Consider the following 25,395-nt stretch of genomic DNA (forward strand, 5'->3'; position numbering starts at 1 on the left):
CTTCCGAGAGAGAACTACACCAGGAGTGCTCATCTTAAGAAGGGTAAAATTAGACTCCGAAGATGACCGCGCTGGTGATCTACCAATGAACTACCCCTCCAACTGATAGTAAGACTAGGTTCCTGTGACCAGTCATTGTCCGTAATGACATTGCACATCCCAGTTCCAGCAGTGCAAGCTCTGATCAGCTGACTCTAGCTCAGGTCTGCTGGGTAATATAGGGGCATGACTTTAGGGGTGGTGCAATAATTATGTGTACCCCCGGGGTGGTGAATTATAGGGGGGGCAAAGATTTTTTGGCAGGCCAAAAGGGGGGGCAAGCATTTTTTTTGGCAGGTCGAAAGGGGGGTCGAGCGATTTTTGGCAGGTCGAAAGGGGGGGCAAGCAATTTTGGCACAGATATTTTGGGCACCGTTTCTATATTACGCCCTAAAAGGCGTAGGAAAACGTTAGGAACACGATCAAATGTGCAAAATTTCCTGCTCGCTGCGCTCGCATTATATGATAAGACAATTTGAGGTTTTAAATTCGGGTTCCCCAAAATCTTGTATGTGTAAGGGGGGGCAAAGATTTTTGGGTACACCAAAAGGGGGGGGGCAAAGGTTTTTGGGCACGTCGAAAGGGGGGAACAAAGATTTTTGGCATGGCCAAAGGGGGGGCAAGCGATTCTTGGCAGACCATTTTGAGAATTCACCACCCCGGGGGTACACATAATTATTGCACCACCCCTTAGCAAGCTGGTTTACGTCACTCATACCAGCTGTTCCTAGCCTGAAAGTAGGTTGGAGTGCCCAATCTCTGATGATGGTTTAATTAAATATATCTCTGAGGGAAGCGGGACAGTTGGGTACCCTTAAAACCGGTTTAACCCACCAGAGTCTGGTCCTAAGTCCAGATACCTCAGAGAATTGATTGATGCCTACCCAAGAAAAGGAGATATGCAGTTCAAGAAATACTTCTTACTTCCCAAGACACCTTCAAAGAGGCATTATAATGGAGTGCTCATCTGTATAAGGATGCAATAAGGCTCCGAAGGTGACTGCGCTGGTGCTCTACCAATGAATTACTTCTCCCCTGGATGTGACAGTAAACATGTTAAAGTAAAAACAGAAATACAATACTGTCAATACCCATAAAGACAACGAACATTTTTTACTATGTAAATTTTGTAACTTGCAGAGATTCTGCTAAATTTATAAACTGTAAGTCTTTCCAACTTATGTGCTTATACTAGCTATCAGGTGATTTTTTACCATTTGCACCTTTCAAATATATTACATGACCACATAATAAAATAATATAGTGCTATCATTCGTTAAAAACGCTTCTAAAGCTATTTATTATGTGTGTTTAAATTTCAATTGCGTAATTAAAATAAATTAATTAGTTATTCCTAACATTCATCTCTACTTCATTCACAATAGATTACTTTACCTTACTTTCTACACGGGAGCTTGTCCTTTTTGAGAACTGTTCTTGTTTACACTTACGCTGGGATTGCGGTATATACTGACCTGATGACTATTTAACTTCAAAAGGTTCAGAAGGAGGTTATTCATTCACTGCACGTATTGCATGCCGCATAAAGAGGTAACAGTGAGCTCCTCCAAATTCGTCACACTTTCACAATACTAGATTTTTATCTACTGTCGAGAAAATTAATGACTGTAAGTACCGTTTTTTTTTTTGTTTTTTTTATTATTGTGACGTTATGCTGAATCGTCGGCTAATGATACTTTAGGGCCGCCTGTAGTTTTATGATTAATTAAAATTAATTGTCTGAATTCTCTATTTTTGACAACCACCGCGTTTTGTGCATGAGCTTGTAGTTTATTATGCTGTAGTTTAATGGCTTCTATTTCTAACGGGTATACCATGTATATAGCTGTCAGAGATTCAATTCAATAAATGACAAATGACCTGTTGCATGTTGTTGATAGCCTGTATCATTATTAGGATGAGGCATACTATGCGGGCTGTGTAATAATTTATATTATGGTTAACATATTTTATTTTTTATGGCAAACACTATTTCCTTTATTTATCTTTAATCTTTCTTAAAGGCAGCAAACATGGCAACACCGGAGATTAAACATACACAGGTATGGTGAATGAGGCTGTGCAATAATTATCTGTTCTCCGTGGGCATAAAAAGAACAAAATACTCTTTGGCAGGGATAAGAGATTTTTGGCAAGTCAAATGGGAGGCAAGAGATTTTTGGCACACATTCATTTGGTACCTTTAAAATAAAACGCTCTAAAAAGGCTTTGGAAAACAGTACGGAAACGTTCTGATATGCACAATGTCCTGCTCGCTAAACTCGTATTTATATATATCTAGACCACTGAAGATTTAAAAATTGGGTTCCCAAAAAATTGACATGTGCAAAGGGGGGACAAAGATTTTGGTAGGCCATCCTGAGATTTGCCCACCCCCGGACAGATAAGTATTACAAAGCTCCAAAGACAACATGACCTATATTACGTTTATTTATATTTCAATTTTGGATGTTTGGTTTACACACTCAAATTTGCAACTGACACTAGGATCCACGACATGCTCATCTATCAGGGCATAATTCTTTAACCCCAATACATTTGTACATTCATTGAAGGACCTTTGAAAACTTGAGTACATGCTTCAAATCTAAGATGGTGACCAAATATGGCTGCCATAAACGCTAATATTTAAAAAATCAAATTGTTAGGTAACCAAATGGTAGTAAACGTCTATATAGATAAACATTTTGAACATTAAAACCTTGTTTAAAATGATTCCATTGTGTTACCATGCTTCAAATTACAGATGGTGGCCAATATTGCCACTAGCAACTAACAGTATTTAAGAGCTGCATAATGAACAAATTTTGACCGAATGCCCGTCTTTGATATCAATAATATGTCTTTTATTAATGTCAACTATTCGATCACTGTAGAAATTTGGGGATTTTCTTTTTCCTTACAGCTGTTTATCAACAATGAATTTGTTAACAGTTTAAGCGGGAAGATTTTTCCTGTTCTGAATCCATCAACAGCAGAGAGAATTTGCGATGTTCAGGAGGGCTCCAAGGTAAGGGCTTACAAGATATTAACGTTCAAACCAAGAGATTCTAGAATATCAAATATTGCTCATCTATATGAACCTAGTTCTTTATGCAGTATATCAATTCGCCGTAGAGGTAGTGATGTAAAAGGATTAATTGTCATAGTGATAGGTAAAAACAATGTTTGAATGTTTTGACCTGCACTAGACGTACGTTGTAACTCTGCATCGCACTGACCATTGATTATCAAAGAGTAGGTATAAACCTGAAGGGTAATTATGACTTGAAAAGCAGCATTATGTTCATAATTATAATGGATCGATCGTGGATTTGCTTATGCTTTTAGTTTCTTAATTGAACGCTGACATTGATGTAGCTGTACTGTACGATGATGGGTTTGTTTTTGTTTTTGTTTCTTAATTGAAGGCTGACATTGATGTAGCTGTAGAAGCTGCCAAAAATGCTGTAAAGCTCGGATCTCCATGGCGACGAATGGATGCATCGAAAAGAGGTCTCCTCATCAACAAATTGGCGGACCTTATTGAGCGCGATGGGTCTCATATCAGGGTATGTTTCATTTATTTAATATAATGTAGAGCAATTTGTTGCAAACATTATGCATTTACGCCTTAATCATTTTTACGTAAACCGTGTAAATAAATACACTCAGAACGCTACTGACCACCCTCTATTGTTATGCATAGTCGTGCTGGAAGTGTTTTAACAACACAATAAGGCCTACACCCTTTTACTTTAAAATTAATTTTCTCGGTCAAATAAAAAATAGTAATTGCATTTTTTTTTTCAGTTATGTCATATTAAACCAGTGCTTTGATATATCTTTTAAACAAAAATTGTGTATTTTAGTGTAAGAATTTTGATTTTTACAGGCCTGAACTTCGCCCGTCAGCTTTTATTTTTCGGTATTAACTTTTTAGCTTTTCAAACTATTACGTTGCTAAAGAAAGATTTTCACACCTGTGTAAGGCACATTGTACAGATTATGAGCTTTGTCAGAATTTCTGTTTTGATTTGACCAAATGATTTGACCGTCATTCAGATTTCAGACTGCTTAAAGGCCCATTCAGTGATTTGCTCATCCGGACGATCGTAAATATCATCAAAATTCAGATTTTGGTACCTTTGTCATTTTCATAGATGTGTTAACATAGCCTGCGAGTGGGATCACTAATAATGTAATAATCGGATTAACTACCATAACAATAGGGTAAAACAAATTTTTGAATATACCGTATCACACTTCACTAGTACGTTCACGCGGTACCTCTGCATTGAACCATATTAAGCCAGTGACTAGCGTTCTGGGTGAATAGTTTTAGTTAACAAACTTGATTGTATCCAGAAATATAAAAAGGACGTCCATCCATGCGATTTGGGGAATTCTACCGAACAGGAAATCGTGTTATTAACTAAAACGATTAAGGGGGTACTCCCCCCCCCCCTGCAAATTTTGTGCATATTTCTCAAAAATTATAGCGCATTGGTGACAAGTAAGATATGTATATTATAGGGCACGGACTACAACTTCTGCACTGGAAATTTTATTTCAACACAGACACCAGTTGTGGAGTTACAGTCAAAAATGAGGGGAAACCAATATTTGATCAATAAATCAATAACTACTTGCCTTGAGTTGCTGAATTTTCAGTGCAGTAGTTGTAGTCCTTGTCCCTATAGTATACATATCTTACTTGTCACCAATGCGCTATAATTTTTGAGAAAAATGTAAAAATAGGCACAAAATTGAGCAGTGGTGTAGTACCCCCTTAAGGAGTTTAACTGATTCAGTTCAACAAGTTCAAAGTCGATATAAACGCTACGTTAATAATGATCTGCGTGCTAGCCATAGGATTCAACATAAAAAGTCCAAGTATTGAGATATTTTCTCAAAATATCAAGAGCTTTCTTAAAAATCACTGAAGCAATACTAGGCTTGTTTGTACTCATTTTAATGCATTTCATGCCGATTCCAAATATGATCATAAAAATGTACAATATATTCTGAAATTTTTGAATTAGCAAAAAATGTGAAACTTGTCGTCTGCAGTCGACACACAGCCGCGTGGAGAGCGATAACACAGTATCATCAATTGGAGATAATATTAACTGCTAATTATAATAAGACATGTAACGTAAAACTATGCAATTCAGGATTTGTTCTTGTTCCGTGCATTTACTTCAGGCTATCGAAGCGATCGAAGCTGGAATGGTTCAAGGCATATCAGGTTTTGACCTTTCTGTTGGATTGAGTAATTTGCGCTATCAAGCTGGCTGGGCGGACAAAATCCACGGAAAGACTATACCAATAGGTAAATATTAGAACCCGGAGATGTAATCCTTAATATCAAAACTGCCGCAAAAAGTTTATTTACGTAATTTTTGGGGTTTTGCCTCAAAAGTGGGTGGGACTGGGGGGAAGAAAAATATTTTGGGGTGGGGCAAATGCCCCCCTTGCCTCCTCCATCCCCCCCCCCTTCCCCGAGCGCCGCCACTGAATTATATGCTGCCATCTACAACTAGAACGCTGATCCTTCAAATAATTCATGCGTAACATGAATTTATCAAAGAGACGAATCCGGATTCGGCTTTCATAACAATATACATGTATGTTCTTATTATTTACTTCCATAGATGGTGATTATTTTTGCTACACCCGTCGTGAGCCTGTTGGTGTGGTAGGAGCTATTCTACCATGGAATTTTCCAATGTTTTTGACGTGCATCAAGTTGGGTGCTGCGTTAGCCTGTGGCAACACTGTTGTAATCAAGCCATCAGAAGAAACGCCACTGGCAACACTTTATATCGGATCACTAATAGTTGAGGTTAGTTAAATAACAAAAAATGAATTTCCTGTGTTTTGCTGTGGTTTGGGGGAATTTTAAGGGGTGTTAATATGTCATCGTAGTCGAACTTGCGCAGTGACGTAACGGGTAAAAGCTCGGGATATGGATATTTACCGAAAAGGGGAGTGGCCTTCCCTTGAGCAGCGAAGAAGACAACATAGATTAACAACAATGTATACAATTCAAAATGGTGAAATTGCAATACCCATTCCTGAATATGTTCAAGCACAGACAGTTAAAACTCGTTAATACCATCCCCAAAGGTTTAGAGTTATGACACCTCACATAAACACCTACAAATCTGTTTCTTCCCCCGGACAATCATAGAATGGAACGCCCTACCTCCTTCCGTGTATATTGCCAAATCAGTTGACTGCTTCAAGAGTTGTATTAATAATATGTAATTTAATGTATTTTTTCTTCACTTTTGTATAGCCATGTTGTATTCAACTGGCGCCATTGATCACCTCAACTAGATATTGCTTTCATGCAACTTTGTTGAGTATTTATGTAGATGTAGATGTATCGTAGGGATAGTTTTAACACAACTGAGACATGGCATTAGGACACAACATTGTTTCTATTATAAAACATTCATCAGATCAATTACCATATATTTGCATTTACTAATTGTTCAAAGAAAAAAATAGAAAAGGAATAAGGAACACATCGGAGAACTACCCAACTTGTGTATTCGGCACACTCCGTTTCAAGTTTTGTGCCCTTTTGTGCATGCACAACACTTGCCGACGGACTTAACGAACATCACCTAATACGAAACGCATTTGGCGGATGATAGCAGGACATAAAAAAAGAACATAAAATGAACATTGACGAACAACAACGAATTTACCAAAACACCATCAGTTTTTGTACGTATGGCCGATCAAGCGATGTGTGACACAGTGACAGGGGCATCATGGGGTTGTGTTTATATAAGAGAAATAATTGGCTATAGGCCTAAATATCACATCTTAATGCACCCCTACTTTTTTTAATATGGCAAACAATCAAACAAACGAAAAATACATGGTTCAATAATTTTCAAAGCAGAAACCATAAAGCAGTATGCAGACTCCGAGTATTAGACGTACAATATTTAATCTATTGCCATTCTACTTCTACTTGACGTAAAATCGATAATATGTTACGTATAATATCTGGTAGAAATATATTATCGATTTTACGTCATCAAACATTCGTTAGAACTAAAACATTACTGGAAATAGAATGGCAATAGATTAAATAACGTAGATATGTTACATACAATATTGTACGTCTAAAAAGTCTGCATACTGCTTTACGCAAATATTATCAAGACAGGTGAAAGGATTATACATATGATTTGTTTCACAAAAAATGAATTCAACAAACATAAAATGCGCCTTTACTGTCTATGATCTCTATATTATACGTCTAATAAAGTCTACTCAGAGATTTATTTATTTCTTATTATGGCATCACTGTTTGTAAAATCAAAATATTTATAATTCCATAAGGCCACCAACTTTGCTCTTTCCTAGGCACAATCAACAACGGGTCAGTTGGGGTCGAAAAACATGTGTTGTCTACGTATCCGAAGTGACAAAATAATCTTTAAACCTAAGAATTTAAAACTGAATTACATCTCAGGAATCCTCTATCTTGTAAATGGAATTATGTTATTAGTTTATTTACCCGTTACGCTATCAGCTCGTAATAATGATGCCATTACTCTTACTAGAATCAAAAATAAAAGTGATGATAAAGCACAGCCCTGATAAACACCACCACTATGTATTTTATATTACCCAGCACAGGTATAGGTTAAATACCACTAATTATGTATTACACGTGTTTCAATGGGAAAGTGCCTAATTTCGGGTGGAATTTTCTCATATTCAGAACTCTCACAGTTCAATGCCACCAATATCATGTGAAACTATATGATTTAGATGCCAAATGATCAAAAATTCAACATAGGTTGACCTGAGACTTTTCTTGTTTTAACGCACTGAACCGTAAACACCTTAAAATGACAGTGCGCCCTCGAAGCTGAAAGTTACAATATGATAGGGCGACTATTTACTAAAAACCGAAGCCGTGCGTATGAATTTTGGTACTATTACATCAAAAATGTCATATAATGAGAGAAAATGTACCATTTTGAAGCATCAAACTCTAAAAGGTACTTTTTTGGCTATATAACTTGATCAATTTCAGCGATTTTAATGCAGTCTTTTCGAATGCCATGAAAACAAATAGTTCCTCATCGTATTTCAATGGATCGCCCAGGCATATTAGTGGTCTTTAACCTATAACGAATTCCACTCAAGGCTATTCAAAACTTTTCCCAGGGTCAAGCAAGATTGTAAAGTATCAACAAAGAATATTTCTCCAATATATCGCACACTTCTGTACGGTGTTTGATCAATGCTCATACGGTATCTTGGGAGGAACAATCATCATTATTATTTTCATCATCATCGTCGTCGAGTCATCGTTATCATTAATATCCGACTATCTGTTTTAGGAATTTTTTCTTTGTTTTAGGCTGGCTTTCCGCCAGGAGTGGTCAACATTGTTTCAGGATACGGTAAGACAGCAGGTGCCGCCATCGCAGAACACATGGATGTGGATTTGGTGTCTTTCACTGGTTCTATTGAGGTATTGGGCTATTCCAGTTGAAATCCATACACCCCCTATGGAAGTCATAACCTTATAAATCATCCACACAGGGGGTGTGAATTTCAAATGGCGTTACATAATATGACTCCATTTTAAACCATGGCCCATTATAATGGTATCTGTACAAATACCACTTTTAATTAATCGGCTCAAACTGAACAAAATCACGGATTACAACCCATTCTAATGGATATGTCAAAACTATTATACATTTTAAATCTTAAATGGTTTTAACAATTCGTTAGATATTGAATTAAACATGTTTAATTATACACATTCAATTGTCTACTTGAACAAGTTGAACTGATATACATTAAAATGTATTTTATTTTGTACACCACTTTGTTAGAGTATGCATGAATCGTCAATGAAGCTCGATATCTTGCTCTAAACTAAACTAATACCGTATTAAAGTCATTTTTAATATCTACTTTCAATATTATTATTATACTTTCTACTTTCACTTGCGTGTAGGTTGGTAAGCTAGTCCAGCAGGCTGCAGGGAGGACAAATCTCAAACGCGTCTGCTTGGAACTGGGTGGTAAAAGTCCAACCATAGTTTTTGCAGATGCTGACAGTATGTATCGCATATGATTTTATCGTCACCAAGTCACCTCACTAAAAATAATGATCATTTGAATCATTCTAGTCTTAAAATGATCATATCAATCATTTCACTGCAGTGATAGCCCCATCTGTTGGTTTTTAAGTTGATCCCGTATATAAAACGTTTTGAAGCTATATTTAACACCATGAGAAATAAAAACATGTAATTTGATAAGTAAGGTTGTTGTTTAATGTTACACATTTTTAAGCCCTGACGGAATGGGGCCAGTATCAACAAGAAACATCTAGGCCGCGCGCCTGGTAGGGCTCTAGCCGGCAACTTCCATATTGAGGACTTGCAAATATTGGATTTCCGATATATGTATATATAATGGCCCCGCTGGGCAAAAAACAAGGTGTAACCTTAATTTTTTTTCATATTTACCCCTTAATTTTCCTCATTCTACAGGTCCTGCCCTCTATCGGGGACTAATTTAGTTTAAGCTTGATCGCTATTGTATTTGGAGCAATATTGGAGCAAAATTGGTTCGTTGTAACCTTGAACAATTTTATTTTTGAGCGCTTTTGATTTTTACGACCGATACCTCCCCAACCTTCCCCATACCTTATTGAGGAATATTGCTTATCAAGTTACATGTTTTTTATATTCTATGCTCTCAAATATAGCTGCAAAACGTTTTATATACTTGATAACTTAATAACAACAAGTGGCGCTATCACTGCACTGAATTAATATGATTTTAAGACCAGTTGTAGAATAGTTAATATGATCATTTTAATACTAAGGGAGAAAGGTTGGTTTAACGCAGGTGGTGGCCGCATTGCATTCTCTAAATTCAGTAAATTTTCATCGTCAACCGTGTAATTGAATGGGATTATTTTGAAATTTTAAAACGCTTGAAATATCACAAACAAATAAGCCTATGTTGATAAATAATATAAATACAAGCTAAAACCGTTGGGGTTCGATAATGAACCCCACAAAACTATCCGAGTATATTGGAAAATGCCATACGGCCGGGCAGTTTCACAAGTTGCCGGCTCGATCATGTCATCCGCCGCCTGGTTTAACGAGATTGAATTAGTAATACTATTTTTGTAACCCTTAAGGTGGTACTACACCCCTTGATAAATTTGTGACTATTTTTGCATTTTTCTCAAAAACTAATAAAACACTGGCGGGTAACAAAATTTATAATTATTATATGGGCAAGGAATCCAGTTACTACACTGGAATTTCAGTGAATCAAGTAGTTATTGATTTATTGATCAAATATTGTTTTTTTTCTCATTTTTGACTGTAACTCCACAACTGTTTTCTGTGCCGAAATAAAATTGTCAGTTCAGTAGTTGTAGCCCTTGCCCCTATAATATACATATCTTACTTGTCACCAATGCACTATAATGTTTGAGAAAAATGCAAAAAAGGAACAAAATTGGCCAGGTAGTACCCCCTTAAGCAATAATTGCCACGTACTTTTCAGTGATGTCGTTAACAACGGTATTAAAAATAAACATTTCTTAAGAAAATGCAGGTGTAGTACCACCTTAACATTATACTATTGTATCATGTAAGTCTTTACTTCCACTATTATTATTATTATTATTATTATTATTATTATTATTATTATTTTTTATTATTATTATTATTATTATTATTATTATTATTATTATTATTATTATTATTATTATTCAGTTGATTACGCTGTAGAAGTAGGGCATCGATCAGTTTTCTCCCATTCGGGTCAACTGTGTGTAGCTGGATCTCGCCTATTTGTACAAGACGAAATCTATGAGGAGTTCGTAAAAAAGGCTGTTAGACGGGCAAAGCAAGGCAAAGTCGGCAGTCCGGAACAAGAAGGTGTGGAAAGAGGTCCACAGGTATATTTTTTTAATTTTTAAAAGTTTTTCTTTATCTTACTAAAAAATATTGCAATACTTTACTGAAATAGAATAGATTTCTCAAATGCTACAATTATTATATTATCTTAAATGACAAAAGGTACGATTCCTGAATTTAGACTTGTTATCATTACTGTGTTGCTTAATAGAAGATCCTCATTCCGAAACTGAAGCTATTAGCATGATTTATAGACGCTCCTTTGTATATCTAACAAGGTTGCTAACTGGATTTTCTTTTTCAGATCAACCAGGCTCAGGTTGATAAGATAATTCGTCTAATAGAAAGTGGTAAAAAAGAGGGCGCTATATTGAATTGTGGAGGAGCACGTGTTGCTAACAACAAAGGATATTTCATTGAGTCTACGGTGTTTTCAGATGTAACCGATGATATGCAGATTGCAAAAGAAGAGGTACATAACATGTTATCATGTTCATAGTATTTGAAATCATGTTAAAGGCCTGTTCACCCATTTGTTTATCAGGAAAATGTTTGCACCTCCGTTTTTTTAGTAGCATAGATAGATGCGCTAACATAGCCTGCATGTGGGTAAATCCGAAGGCCATGTATTGATTAAGACAAAACAGTAGTAACATGAAATTGTAATTATCTCTTTGGTAGAGAAATTAGCTACATGTATTTGAATGCTGCGTTTCATTTTGATATAAACATTTATACGAAAGGGTTCTAGGTTTTTTTTAGATAAGTACTTTGACACTTCGATCCATAAGGATTACTTTGTTTTTGTTAAATGAAATAATGTTTTCTTGAAGGTCCGTTGAAAGCTGTATTACTGATTTTTTGTTCCGAAATAAAAAAAAGCAACTTTCAAATCCCTTGAAAAACATGTTCTGCAAAACCTAATATACATATCATTATGTTCATGAAAGTTCATCTGTGTTGGTATAAATCATGATTTTGATTTAAACTTTTGATCCAAACACAAGGAAATAATTCCTACCTCGGAATTTTCATATGGTACTTCATCTTTCATCAGCGAGTGAGTGACTGTATCAGGTCGAGATTTTCTTGACCTTTGACCTCGTAGACTCCTGAAAGTCTCGACCTGATACAGTCACTCACTCGCTGATGAAAGATGAAAAATTTTAATCAAAATCAATACATATCATTATATTTTCTTAATTTAATAGTTGGCTCAAAGACCTTCTCAAGTTAAAAAAATGCTAAATGCGGTTTTTTTTATCAGACTGTGGGACGCAAAGCATTTTGACAAAATAAGTCAGTCATGTCAGTGAACACGCTCGTAGACTCACTATGTTTAAGATGAAGAACATCTTCGTTTGCTATGCGATGGATTATTTGACTAAATCCAGCCGGAATAACGCACAAAAAGCGGGCGTTTTACTAATGCGCGCGTGGGCTTTGAGACTAATTACTATTAAATCAAGATCACCTAACATTATACTCGTAGTATTATAATTGGTATGTTTTTTTTATCTAATTGCACTCTTCGTTTTGATAGATATTTGGCCCTGTTCAGCAAATAATGCGCTTTAAAACAATTGAAGAAGTTATTGAGCGAGCAAATAAGACTCATTATGGATTGGCATCAGCAGTATTCACCAAGGATCTTGACAAAGCCTTAACGATAGCCAACAGTATGAAAGCCGGAACTGTGTGGTAAAGTTTTTATTTTATGATCATACTACTAAAGTAACCAAAAATATAAATGTACAACAACAAAGTAGAGACACCAATGTATCTCCTTGTATTATATTGTTGTTCTTCGTGGCAAATCAGTAATGTCAATTAGCATTTATTTTTGATGCCTAATAATAATATAATTGTGCGATGCAATAATCATGCTTTACCGTAACCATGGTAACTTCAAGGCGTATTTCGTGATTTTAGCCTCCTTTTTATGGTTTACATCTTTAAGTGTATACACGGAGCCGCTCCAGGCTATTTGTTATCTTACCTGCATTAGTACCATCCAGCACGATTTATTCTCCGTTCAGCATCTGATACTCGGCTAAGTGTACCAAATACCAGACACCATACTGCTCCCAAAACATGGAATGTTCTCCCAAAGTCTGTCAGAAAATCTGATTCCATGTCCACTTTTAAGAAGTCTCAAAACTCAGTTATTTATGCATTAATTGTCTTTTTATTCCATTGTTCTTGTTGTTTCCTGTGTTTCCAAGCGCATCGTTCTTGATGTAGATGCGCTATATAAATGCTTGTAATGTAATGTAATGTAATGTAATGTAATGTAATGTAATGTAATGTAATTCATGCTTCAGTAGATATCCAGGAAAAACGCTTATTTTCAAAATCTCAATTATTTCGAACATTGGAATTACGAGTTAACTGAATGCGTCGACTATATTTATAAAGACGTTTTTATAAATACACACATGACCACCTCCGCGCTGCCATAACAGCTTGATTAAAGAGTTTAACTTCAACACTACACTATTTTTCGCTCACCTGGAACGTTTTCACTAGTTCGACTAGCGTCTTCAGCAGATGGTGATGCTGTGATGGTATCTTGTCTACGATCGGGATAACCTTCACTGTTGAATATCCACTCGTATAGCTTGTAGACAGTAAGTCTCGAAGTGACCTTCTACATAGCGGGTGGTCTTCCTATACATTTGAATGCAAAGGCGGAACAACTAGAGACTACTGTGCAGTAAAATTGTCTATTTTGTTCAACTTTGTGATAATATTGTAAATGTTTCCGTCATTGAATATATTTTTTCCGTCGTCAAATACTTTCAAATATTGTTTTTGATAACATATTACAAATTCGGAGTCCACCGATGTGTAATAATATTGCTATGTATTCAATTAATACTTGCATTTAATGATATTTATCTTCAGTCTTCCTGTCCTTTTCTGTATAGTGGTCAATGCATGAGGATTTGGTCATGCTTGCTGGTCCTGGTATGTCGTGCGGTCACGTGCGTATTTATAAATACGTATTTATAAATATACTCGAAGCATACTGGTTAATGCATATTACAGTGCCACTTTATAGTCCAATGTGCTGTATTTTTCATAGCCTAAAATACAATCGCGATATATGTGATCGTGATATTTCTGTCAAACGACCAAATCTACAAAAACATTTATGCACGCAAATATTATGCAGTCCTAGATTTTTGATCATATAAATATAACTTTCTTGCGTAAATTGGGGGATAAGGCTGTGGATCACGAAATACCCCTTTAATAACCCATGATGTGTAGATTTATAAATGTCGATGTCGTTATCAAATTTTTACCGATTAACTTCGAAAAAAAGGTGGGTAGGCTAATGCATAATTATGGTACCGCCAAGCAACTACGAGGTCCTGAAGAATAACATTGTATTGCAAAGAGGGATTTGAAAATCGAACAGTAAAATGCCCGGGGAAATGTCTCCTCGTTTGCATATGCAGTGATTCTATATGTCTGGAAAACAATAAACCTATTTAAAGGTTTATACGCATACACTCAATACTAGCATGTCTATTAGCCGTAGAAGTGATATGACATGATTAATTAACCTAGCAATGGGTTTACACTATTTTTGATGTATTGCCCTGCACTAGACGACGCCCGTACATTGATAAAGACCTGTATCGTATTTCTAGAATTTTTAAATCATGCTCCTGTCCCGCACTTGTAAGAGTAGTGTCTTTGAAAAGAGCGATATCGTAGTCAATCTATAATTGCACACTGCAAACAATATTTTACGCAACATTGAGTAAAAAGGTCTCAACTCAACAGTTGAGTAAAAAATTACACAACATTGAGTTTGAGCTCATATATGTCACAACTCAACAAATGAGCAAAAATTACTCAACATTGAGCTCACGGGTGATGAGTGCATCCTACTTAGTGCTTATTTACAGTGCAATACGTACGAAAATATTTAAACCCAATTGCTATGGTAATTAATCCTGTTACCTCACTACTTAACGGCGAAAGGCGATGAGTTCTCTATTGTGTTTATTTTCGTATTTCCTTCTTTGATTTTCAATTTCTGGACTAAATATTATTGTTTATGTTGATATTTAAGGGTGAACATTCACGGCATGCCTATGGCACAAGCGCCTCAAGGTGGCTACAAGATGTCAGGAATCGGAAGAGAATGGTAAATCTAAAGTTCCTTATATAAGACCGCAAATTAAACCACTGCCAAAAAATGAGAGTGAATTCTTACTTGAAACAATTATTCGCGCCGATACGAACTGCAAAATGTCACGATTTGATTTTTTCTCTTCATTAATAACTAATAATATTGCTTTACCTATTTCTCCTCATTTTGATATCCCATATACAGTGGAGAAGAAATTATTCAAGAATATACCGAAGTTAAGACGGTAAGATTTAACAATTCGAAATAATTTTCAGTAAGTAGGTAAACGGAAAACGCATGTTTTTATTTTTTTATTTTTTTTTTAAATTTAAGCTATCATTTTTTTCCTTCGTTTAAGCATAATAGTTTACTTTCTCAACTTCATATTTTCTGTTTCTTGTATACATACTCGTGTTTACGTGTAGGGGCGCGTGCTTGTAGAAAAAACATTAGATATTGCCCTTCGGTTGCAAGGGTGCATAAGATTTCTGTAAGATTGCTTAATTCGAGTGGTGTCCTCGAACTGTGATGGCTTCCTGTCCTCCATTGCTGTCTTGAAGTCTGCTGCCTCCAGTCCAGTGTCATCTTCCAGAATGTCAATGTAGGTCAGAGCAGGTCTTCCAGATTTCCGCCACCATGCTTGGGTATCCAATGAACCATTTTTAATGCGGGCTCACTTCTGGAACAGTGGCCAGCAAACCGGGTTCTTCCTTCCCTGATCTTGTGGCTTATTTTGGGAAGATCTCCATATAGGTCTGCATTTGCAGACCTATATGGAGAAAGAGAGTCAATTTGTGTTGAACGAATTAATAAAACAAATGTATTAGTAATGGTCCTTTACCGCTCCCTGTATGTCCAACAATTGCTATTTTTCAGTACTAATTGATGATTAATTGGGGCTTTTTGTTTAAGATTGTTAATACTATTATTATTATTATTATTATTATTATCATTATTATTATTATTATTATTATTATTATTATTATTATTATTATTATTATTATTATTATTATTATTATTATTATTATTATTATTATTATTTTGCAGGTAATCATCAAAATTCCAGAAAAGAATTCGTAGTTATTCAAGAGCCATCCTGACACAGTGAATAAAAATGGTGATCAGGTGATATGAGGCTTTTCAGAAAGTCTCGTTGTTGCTTATTATTCTTAATATATGTATTGCATTACCTAATGGAACACACTACAGACGCTTCCGTAACACACTAATAAACAAGGTGCTCTACTATGGAATTCACTTCCCCAGTCAATCAAATCCAGCCCCTCTGTGTCATCCTTCAAAACTAATTTTAAAAAGCATCTCATCAGTAGCTACATTTCTGGCTAATGGATCAAATATTTTTTATATTTCTATTATTATTATTATATTAAAATATATCTCAGATTGGACTTGTTTTCGTGTGTTTGTGTTATATTGTTCCCTCTGCCTTGCGGGTAGATCTTGGTTGGAGTTTGTCCCCAATAAATTATTTTCCAACAATTTTTTTTGTATGTAACTCCAATATTGAATATCATTATCATTTGCTATATTTATCATTTACTTTGTAGGTACTAGCCTTTTTACAATTTCACATGTAAATATTGGATTTAGGCCTCTGATTTGCTCATGCATACATGTTTTGTTTTCAAGGTTGTAGGCCTATATCCAATACTTGTTACATTTACAATACATCTTTTTCATGTAATATTTTGGAAATTGCCTAAAATGACTTAATATTCTAGATATGCCTACTGGTTATAAAATTATTTCTTATTTAATATGCATTGTATACTTTGAATTTTGCATTGGTAAATCTTGTATTTTCTCTACTTACAAGGCTTGTTTGTCTTTGTTCGGTTTTTTTTCCTAATGTATTAAATTTTTTTTTGCTTATTGTAAAATTGAAACATTATGTATAGGGTGCCACGTCATCACGCTGTGCGTTTGGTGGCATCCTCATCCTCTGTTTCTCATACTTTTGTCATATAATTTAAAATGTTCCACACTGTTTCATACAATAAAATATTATTCTGTATTATGTTAACATGTATTTTGAATGGATGAAATAACCTGAACTGAACTGAACAAGTACAATTTTCAAAGTACCTTTACAAAGCCACATACAAACACATACAAACAAGTCTCCCGCCCCCCCCCCCCCATAACGCAGAAACTTAAAGAACTTACAATGACTTAGGTCCGTATGCCCAAAACAAATTAGACCAGTTCTAACTTCAGACCGGATTTAACTATGGTGATTAATCGTAAGGAGAAGGAACTCTTTGGTATTAGCATACCTTATTAGTAATTAATTATAACCCTTTTATATTTTTTGAACGTATCATTCCCTATTAAGTCCGGTCCAACTTTGTAACAACATGTGAAGCATACTGCAGTTACTGTCCGTTTTCCTATACACAATACACAGTGCTCTCACCATTGACGCGTGACCCCTACAAATGATGTACGTTGCAAGAATGGGCACTTGCCTAGTTAACATCACTGTGTGAAAAATAACCAGCCAATATGTTAGCTCTTCTCCAAACTTCTAGCAAATATATTTCTCTAACATGACCTAAAATTACAGCTAGGTTAGATGTTCAGAAATAGTCGCACTTTTGTAAAATATGAGTGAGGGCAAGGCATAGCTAGCCAACTCCCCGTGTTAATTGAATGGAGATTTGACCGAAAATATTGGTATCGGACCGCTCACTTCTGAAGGATGCCACAAAAAACGGTACAAGCTACATCTTAACTATTCTCTGGCAATCATCATGATGAGTTTCTTATAATAGTATGCCGAAATTGGGTACTGTAGGTGATTGACAAAGGGTCGCACTTTTCTGATAAATAAGTGACAGTGAACATGAAATATCAGCGCCCATAAACCCAAGTTAGTAGCTAGTTAGTGGAGGCCGTCACGGACTGATTATTGATTATTGAAGTGCCTTATTAATAGATACGCACGATTTAGGGCAAGAAAAACAAACCGGGACACTTTTGGAGACATCATCATCATCATCATCATCATCATCATCATCATCATCGACATCATCATCATCATCACTTTCTACATTTTTTCTAAACAACATAGGGCCTACCGTTTTAATAAGATTTTTTCTTGAAATGCATGTAACTATAATTATTGTTTAGAGCGTGATGAAATAAAACATCACGATTTTCATCACAAAACAAATATAATGCATAAGAAATCGTTTGTTTTAGAGCGTGATGATGAAATAAAACATCACGATTTTCATCCCGAAACAAAGTAATACATAAGAAATCAATTTTTCGTGAGTGATGAAATAAAACATCAAAATTGTCATCACGAAACAAGGTAATACATGAGAAATCGTTTGTTTTAAAGCGTGATGAAATAAAACATCACGATTTTCATCACAAAACAAAGTAATAGGCCTACAAAAGAAATACATTTTTTCGAGAGTGATTAAATAAAACATCACGATTTTCATCACGGAACAAAGTAATACATAAGACATCGTTTGTTTGATTGCAATCAACCGCGACAGTTCGTCTCACACACATAACAATGCACTGCGATCAAATAGGTTGATGACAACATTTGATTAGCGTTGTTGCGGCTCCCGTATGCATATGTACCGTAGATATTGATGAATAGACTTACGGTTAAAAGTCAATCAGCTGTAAAATTTGAAGTAGCTTCACGTGCGTGACGCACCACGAATACAGGCTGATATCAATCAATAAATCCCACCGTTAAGTCTTTATAAATGTGACCCTGAAAGTTGTGCCTCATACATCAATAGAGGCTCTGCATGAAATTATCGATTGGCTCCTATCAAAGGATTTGAGCCGGTGTCCTTCACCGTAGTTATGGCGGAGTGCAGTCCATTCAATCAAATGTCATCAACCTATTTGATCGTAGTCATGGTAGTGCAGGGTTATGTGTGTGAGTGAACTGTCACGGTAGATTGCAATCATGCTTTTGTTGAATGCATTTGAGTAGTCCGCCATATTTACGGGATGATACGTCACATGCAAGGCCTCTAGTATAGAGCTGGGTGGGTGCTGTCCACTATATCTGTCAGGTTTCAAGGTTTGATAGACACTCATGGTGTTTGAATTGGTCAAGCGTCCTCATTCCCTCATTTCAAATATATAGTTTTGGTTTCTCTATTGTTCAGAAACCAAAAATCAAGGGATTAAAAAGTAGAGCTGACCTGGTTTGCAATCATAACACTATTATGCTGGAAGGACACAGTATAGGGTATATAACCAGAAGTATACAAAAGCCTATTGTGCTAACATAATTATTATCATGATTGATATCGGAAATCTATCCCGCGGACGACAGTTGATGCTCTCTGTCGAAGGTAGGTGGCATATTACACTCACGAGTTCTAGGCCTAGAAATCATATACATGCGCGTATATTGAAGGATGGGGCGGGGTGGGGGATTTGTTTGTTTGTATGAAACATAAACGATGCATGGAGATGATTTGATTATGAATTAGTTTATTATCCCCGGAAGCACAACCCATACCTCTTTAAGAGGGGGCTCCCTCCCTATATAACCACCTCTTCCCTAAATTACCCCTTTCCCCTCCTCCTCCCCTACATTCGATATCTTCATCTCGAGCTCTCCTCCCCCTTCTCTTTCAATTGCAATGCTCTCTCTCATCTGTTTCTCTCTCTCCCGGCCCATATCCCCCTTGCCCTCCAACCACCCCCCTCCCCCACCACCACCACCACCACCACACACACACACCCCACGCAATCTCTTTTCCCCTCTAATTGCTTCAGTAAAAGTCATTAGGTTATTAGAGGTCATATAATGGCCTTCCATCGATTCTGGTACATGGGATTAAGGACATGAATCGATTTTGTTTATAGCACCTATACAATTACAATAGTGACCCCTTTTGTAATGTCGAATGCAAATATTTCGATGGTCTATATTTTTTCACAGGTGAATTAGCCTAGACTTATTCGGTTTTGTAAACCACGTCTTTCAATGTAGATTACCATGCTCGATTTCTCTCCTCGTGAATATTGCACTGCGAAATTTAAACATTTCTTTTGTATACTTAGAGTAGGTAACTTCAAATCAAATAATTTTACGATCCACACCACTTATAAGAAACTGAAACCAAAACCGAAACTGACTGACACAAATGTTCGGTTTTAAACAAAAGGTAGAAACAATGAGTTCGATATCTTATGATTCAAGTGGTTAGGCAGGACAATAGGAAACCACGTGACCAAAACCAAAACCAAAACTAAAACTATATATTTGAAATGAGGCATTGCTCATAATAAATATTTTATTGATGGAATCGGGGCAAGTTTTTAAAAAAATATAAAATAGGGTCTTTTGATGATAGTGATGAAATTGGGAACATCATCTAAATCTAATTCCACCCTTTTCCCCCTTCTCTCATCTCCGGCCGGGGCTTTCCCTCCCCGCTCGCGATTATTTTTTTCGTACATCATATTTGAAAATTATTTCCGTTTTTGATAATCAAACACGGAATAAAGCAAACCTCTGAAAAATCAACTGATTTTACCACATGCGTTGCAAATATATAGGCCTAATTATGATGTACGAAAAAATAATCGCCCCGCTCCTATCCTGTCCTCGATTTCTTTTCTTCGCCTTTCCTCTCCTCTCATCTCCACAGATGTCCGCATTTTTCTCAAATGTTCCTCAAAGTTTAAGTTTTTGGGTAGGCCTACACACCGTCAGTCCAAACCACTGTCAGTCCGAATTTTTAGGGTTTCTAACCCTAACCCTAACGCTAAACCTAACCCTAAACCTAACTCTAACCCGGACCATAAAAATTCGGACTGCCGGTGGTTTGGTCAGCCCCCCCCCCCCCCGCCAAATGGGTTGATCCCCCCTCCTGAAATTCACTTTGCCCCTCTGCGGACTCTGCCATTGTAGTTGGTAACTTCAGTCAAAGGCGGTCAGCCTCCCCCCTCCGCCTAGAGGAAAAGAGGGTGTGTGTGTGTGTTTCATGGAGTTGTGTGTGGAGAGAGAAGAAAGGGAGGGTGGGGTGAGAAAGGGACCGGGAGATGAGGGACAGGCGAAGAGGGGAAGGGAAAATTGGATCAAGTTCCCAATATCAGCACCACTTTCACCAAAAGACCCTTGAAGTTTTATTAAGGGATCTAAAATGAGCGTTTATGGCGTTTCGACAGTATTTTTGTGGGACATGAGAGCACCTCAGACGTATCAATTGCATTCTGAATACGAAGCATGTCTTTCTGATATCAAATAATTTTCATTTTTGAAATTACGATATAATAAAATTTTATGACAAATTATTAAAATTTGATATTTTCAAATTTTGATATATATAGTCATCGAAGTAAATTTTATAAACCTAATGATATATTCTTGAAGTGTATGTAGCTGGGAGGAAAAGCTGACGATCAATTGAAAATGTTGACCTTTTATATGGATTTTTTCCCAAAAGACCTAATTTTTTTTTTTGGTGTTTTGGGAAAAAATCCATATCTTCAATACGAAAGGTCACAATTTTCAATTGATCGTCGGCTTTTCATCCCACCTACATACACTTTAAGTATAAATCATCAGATTTATAAAGTTTACTTCGAGTACTGTTAAATATCAAAATATCAATTTTTAATGATTTGCCATAAAATGTGTATTACATTGCGAATTTCAAAAATCAAAATTATTTGATATCAGAAGGACATTCTTCGTATTCAGAATGCAATTCGATATGTCTGATGTGCTCTAATGTCCCACAATAAATTAATACTGTCCAAACGTTCATACCCCTTCCCTTAACTGAACTAATAATATCGAGTTGGTTCAAATAGTGATAATAATTATTATTATTATGAGAGAGGGGGCGCCTGACCACTTCCAATGACAGTATAATAAGCCCTCTGCTGAATTCTATTTAAAAAGATAAATTAATGAGCAAATCTTTGTTAAAGAAGCCAAGTTATAAATCAACTCACATAATCTCTTCGGTTTTCGTTTGGTACAATACACAAACAGAAATTGAGTTAAAATAGTGATTATAATATTACATGTATTATGATGAGCGTTTGACCACTTCAAAGATAACTAACCCTACATAGTATATCTATCGGTATTTGGCAGCATGCTTAATTGTATTTAAAAAGATAAATTGATGTACAAATCTTGTTTAAAGAAGCCAAGTTATAAATCAACTCACATAAACCCACATTAAAGAACCAGAAATTGAGATAAAAAAGACCTTTTGCTCCAATTTTGCGCAAAATGGGTTGATTCACCACCCTGAAATTCACTTCGCCCCCCCCCCCCCCTCGTGCCCCCCAAAATGCCTGCCGCCGCCACTGCCCCCCCCCCCATCCACCACCTCCCCCACCACACCATGGTTAGTTTGCGTAAGGGATTAGAGAGACTGCTCAGCTGCGCAAGCCCGCTCAGTGTTATGCTAATTCTCTTCATTGTTTTACCCGCAAGTTAGACACTTTAGGTAAAGGTTTACACCCAGTCGCCTTTGGAACAGCGGTTTTATTCAATAAAAGTCAATCAATCGTCGCGATAACGTAGCGACTGAGTTTAAACCTTTACCTAAGGTGAGGAACCTCAACGCTCTGCAGGGTCTATTGTTCTATTGTTTCCGATTAGAGCGCTGACATATTGGAAAATGTTGCCAATCAATATTCATGAGAGTGTACATTCAACGTCCAGTTTGCGAAATTGGGTGAGTTGTGTTTGGTAGGTGTGAAATACATCTGACTGGGCGTTTTATTTACGTAACGAATAAAGGCATTGACATCATCGAATGGCTGCCCAGTGCTGTTATGTGTTTAGTTATTATATAGGCCTTATTATTGTTATTAAATGTATTCATCATTCCTTTCTTTTCCCTTCTCTGTACTTATTCTTTCCTAGGCCTACACTTTATCACTCCCTCGCTCTCATTGTCCCTCTCACCCTCCCTCTCTCATTCCCATCATTTTCCTTATATTTCTATTTATCTACTTGTCTTTATTATATCTTTTTATTTCTCCCTTCCTCCAGCCCTCTCTCATTCTCCATATTCCCCTCCTCCCCTCTTCCTCCCTCCTCCCCTCCCAAGACTTCTCACAGAGGTGAATCTGCCCCTCCCCAACCCCCCTTCCCTCTTTGGGTACGCCACTATTTCTATACCAATCTCCTTCTTAAAATAAAATTAAATGGACATTTCTTAAAAACAACCTTTATAGGCCTATACTTATACTTGCATGTATACGTATAGCTATTACCATTATAGTGTAATATAGATATATGGACTGGACATGGCAGCCTTCATACATTCTAATGTGTAATCGATCAGCGAGAGCATTCAATTTATTTAAATGAAACGCCTAACGTCAGGTGGGTGGTAAAGATGATTGCATCGACAGCTAAAGCCTCCTTATATACTTCAGACCCACACAAGCACACATTTGGGATACGTCAGTACAATGGTACCACTTTACACATGACTGCCCTTACACACGACTGTAGTGTGGTCACTTATTGATACTCGCCTGTTGTGTAGAGCGTTAATATGATGCCGGATCAGTGACCAATTTAATGGCGGAACCCCTTTATTCGAAACAATGGTACCACTTTTATGAATAGCCTGTCGCAACTTCTAATCGGCATCAAACGAACAAAAGATTATATAATCTATTGCGACTCTATTTCTATTTAAAACCTCTTTGAGTAACCTCTTCCGTAACAAACAATGAAGATAATTAGCATAACAAGCGGCCTTGCGCTCTCTAATCCCTTAACAATGAAGGAACGGAGTAGTCATGGTTCCGGTCATATCCTTTATCCAGAACAATCAAATGTACGGTATCTAACAAAGGAGAATTAGCATATTAACAAAGGATGTACCTAGTAGCCATGGTACCCGTGATGCATAACAATGAAGGTACCGAGTAGTCATGGTTCCGGTCACATCCTTTATCCAGAACAATCAAACGTACGGTAACTAACAAAGGAGAATTAGCATACTAACAAAGGAGGCACATAGTAGCCATGGTACCCGTGATACATAACAATGAAGGCACGGAGTAGTCATGGTTCCGGTCATATCCTTTATCCAGAACAATCAAACGTACGGTAGGAGAATTAGCATACCAACAAAGGAGGCACCTTAGCGGTCATTCACCTAATCCCAGAGAAGTGGGTGTGTTTACGTAGGCCTACTTGTAACTTCACTCCCGGGAGAGGAGCGAGTGGAGGTGAGAGGGAATGAGAGAGACGGGGTGGGTGGATTGGGCCATATGTGGGAGAGAGAAGAGAGGGAGAGAGGGCAGATAAGGAGAGGGGATGGACTGGGAGAGGAGGAAGAATTAATGTTACAGGAGGGAAGCGGACTCTGCCATTGTAGTTGGTAACTTCAATCAAAGGCGGTCGGCCCCCCCCCGCCCCGCCTAGAGTGAAAGAGGGTGTGTGTGTGTATTTCATCGAGTTGTGTGTGGAGAGACTGAGAAGAAAGGCAGGGTGGGGTGAGAAAGGGACCGGGAGATGAGGGACAGATGAAGAGGGGAAGGGAAAATTGGATTAAGTTCCCAATTGCGGCACCACTTTCACTAAAATACCTTTGAAGTTTTGTTAACTGAACTCATAATATCGAATTGGTTCAAATAGTGATACCCCGGTAATAATAATTATTATTATCATGAGAGAGAGAGAGAGAGAGAGAGAGATCAGTGGCGTACCGTGGCCGCCCCTACCCCGGGGGCTGAAGAAAATTAAATTTTGGCGTCCTTCCTCAACAGCCCGAAAAGGAGGTCTGAAAAAGGAAGAGCAAAAAAAAAAAAAAAGAAAAAGCGTTAGCTTTTAGCGCCCTAAAACAAATGTATAGTACCATTTTTTCCAAGTTTTTTATACTATTTAAAATTTGTTCGCCCTTTTTTCTTTACTAATTCTTTTTGCCGCCCCTTCTTCTTTTTGCCGCCCTTCTTTTTGCCGCCCCTTCTTCCGCCGCCCCTTCTTTTTGCTGGCGCCCCCAAAAGCCGCCCCCAAATACTCGCATGGAGAGAGGAAAGAGAGGGGCGCCTGACCACTTCCAATGACAATATAATAAGCCCTATATATCAGTATTTGGCAGCATGCTGAATTCTATTTAAAAAGATAAATTGATGTGCAAATCAATCTTGTTTAAAGAAGCCAAATTATATTAAATCAACTCACATAACCCCGTTTGTTTACGTTTGGTACAATAAACAACCAGAAAGTGAGATAAGAAAGACTTTTTGCTCCAATTTTGC

The 25,395-nt window shown here is 36.9% G+C and overlaps 1 protein-coding gene across 2 annotated transcripts; it reads left to right on the plus strand.

Annotated features, from left to right (window-relative positions):
* Positions 1-1,562: 1,562 nt before the first annotated feature.
* On the plus strand, positions 1,563-17,518 carry LOC140159293 (aldehyde dehydrogenase 1A1-like). Of its 2 annotated transcripts, XM_072182708.1 has the most exons (15): positions 1,563-1,667; positions 2,064-2,102; positions 2,966-3,070; positions 3,471-3,611; positions 5,248-5,374; positions 5,697-5,887; positions 8,441-8,554; positions 9,050-9,152; positions 10,839-11,023; positions 11,287-11,454; positions 12,526-12,683; positions 15,073-15,147; positions 15,337-15,376; positions 16,180-16,369; positions 17,222-17,518. In XM_072182708.1, exons 1-14 carry the CDS (start codon positions 1,662-1,664, stop codon positions 16,210-16,212), a joined length of 1,485 nt encoding a protein of 494 aa, XP_072038809.1. In that variant the 5' UTR covers positions 1,563-1,661; the 3' UTR covers positions 16,213-16,369; positions 17,222-17,518. The 2 variants fall into 2 exon arrangements, with proteins under 2 accessions (XP_072038809.1, XP_072038810.1); XM_072182709.1 differs by lacking the exon at positions 2,064-2,102 and having other exon boundaries at positions 1,565-1,667.
* The last annotated feature ends 7,877 nt before the right edge of the window (positions 17,519-25,395 follow it).

The sequence above is a fragment of the Amphiura filiformis genome, chromosome 8 (genome assembly GCF_039555335.1).
Source record: "Amphiura filiformis chromosome 8, Afil_fr2py, whole genome shotgun sequence".
NCBI lineage: Eukaryota > Metazoa > Echinodermata > Ophiuroidea > Amphilepidida > Amphiuridae > Amphiura > Amphiura filiformis.

Coding starts and splice junctions, on each gene's coding strand:
- LOC140159293 (XM_072182708.1), top strand. Junction 5,888..8,440: donor TCGGATCACTAATAGTTGAG/GTTAGTTAAATA, acceptor TCTTTGTTTTAG/GCTGGCTTTCCGCCAGGAGT. Junction 11,455..12,525: donor TGCAGATTGCAAAAGAAGAG/GTACATAACATG, acceptor TCGTTTTGATAG/ATATTTGGCCCTGTTCAGCA.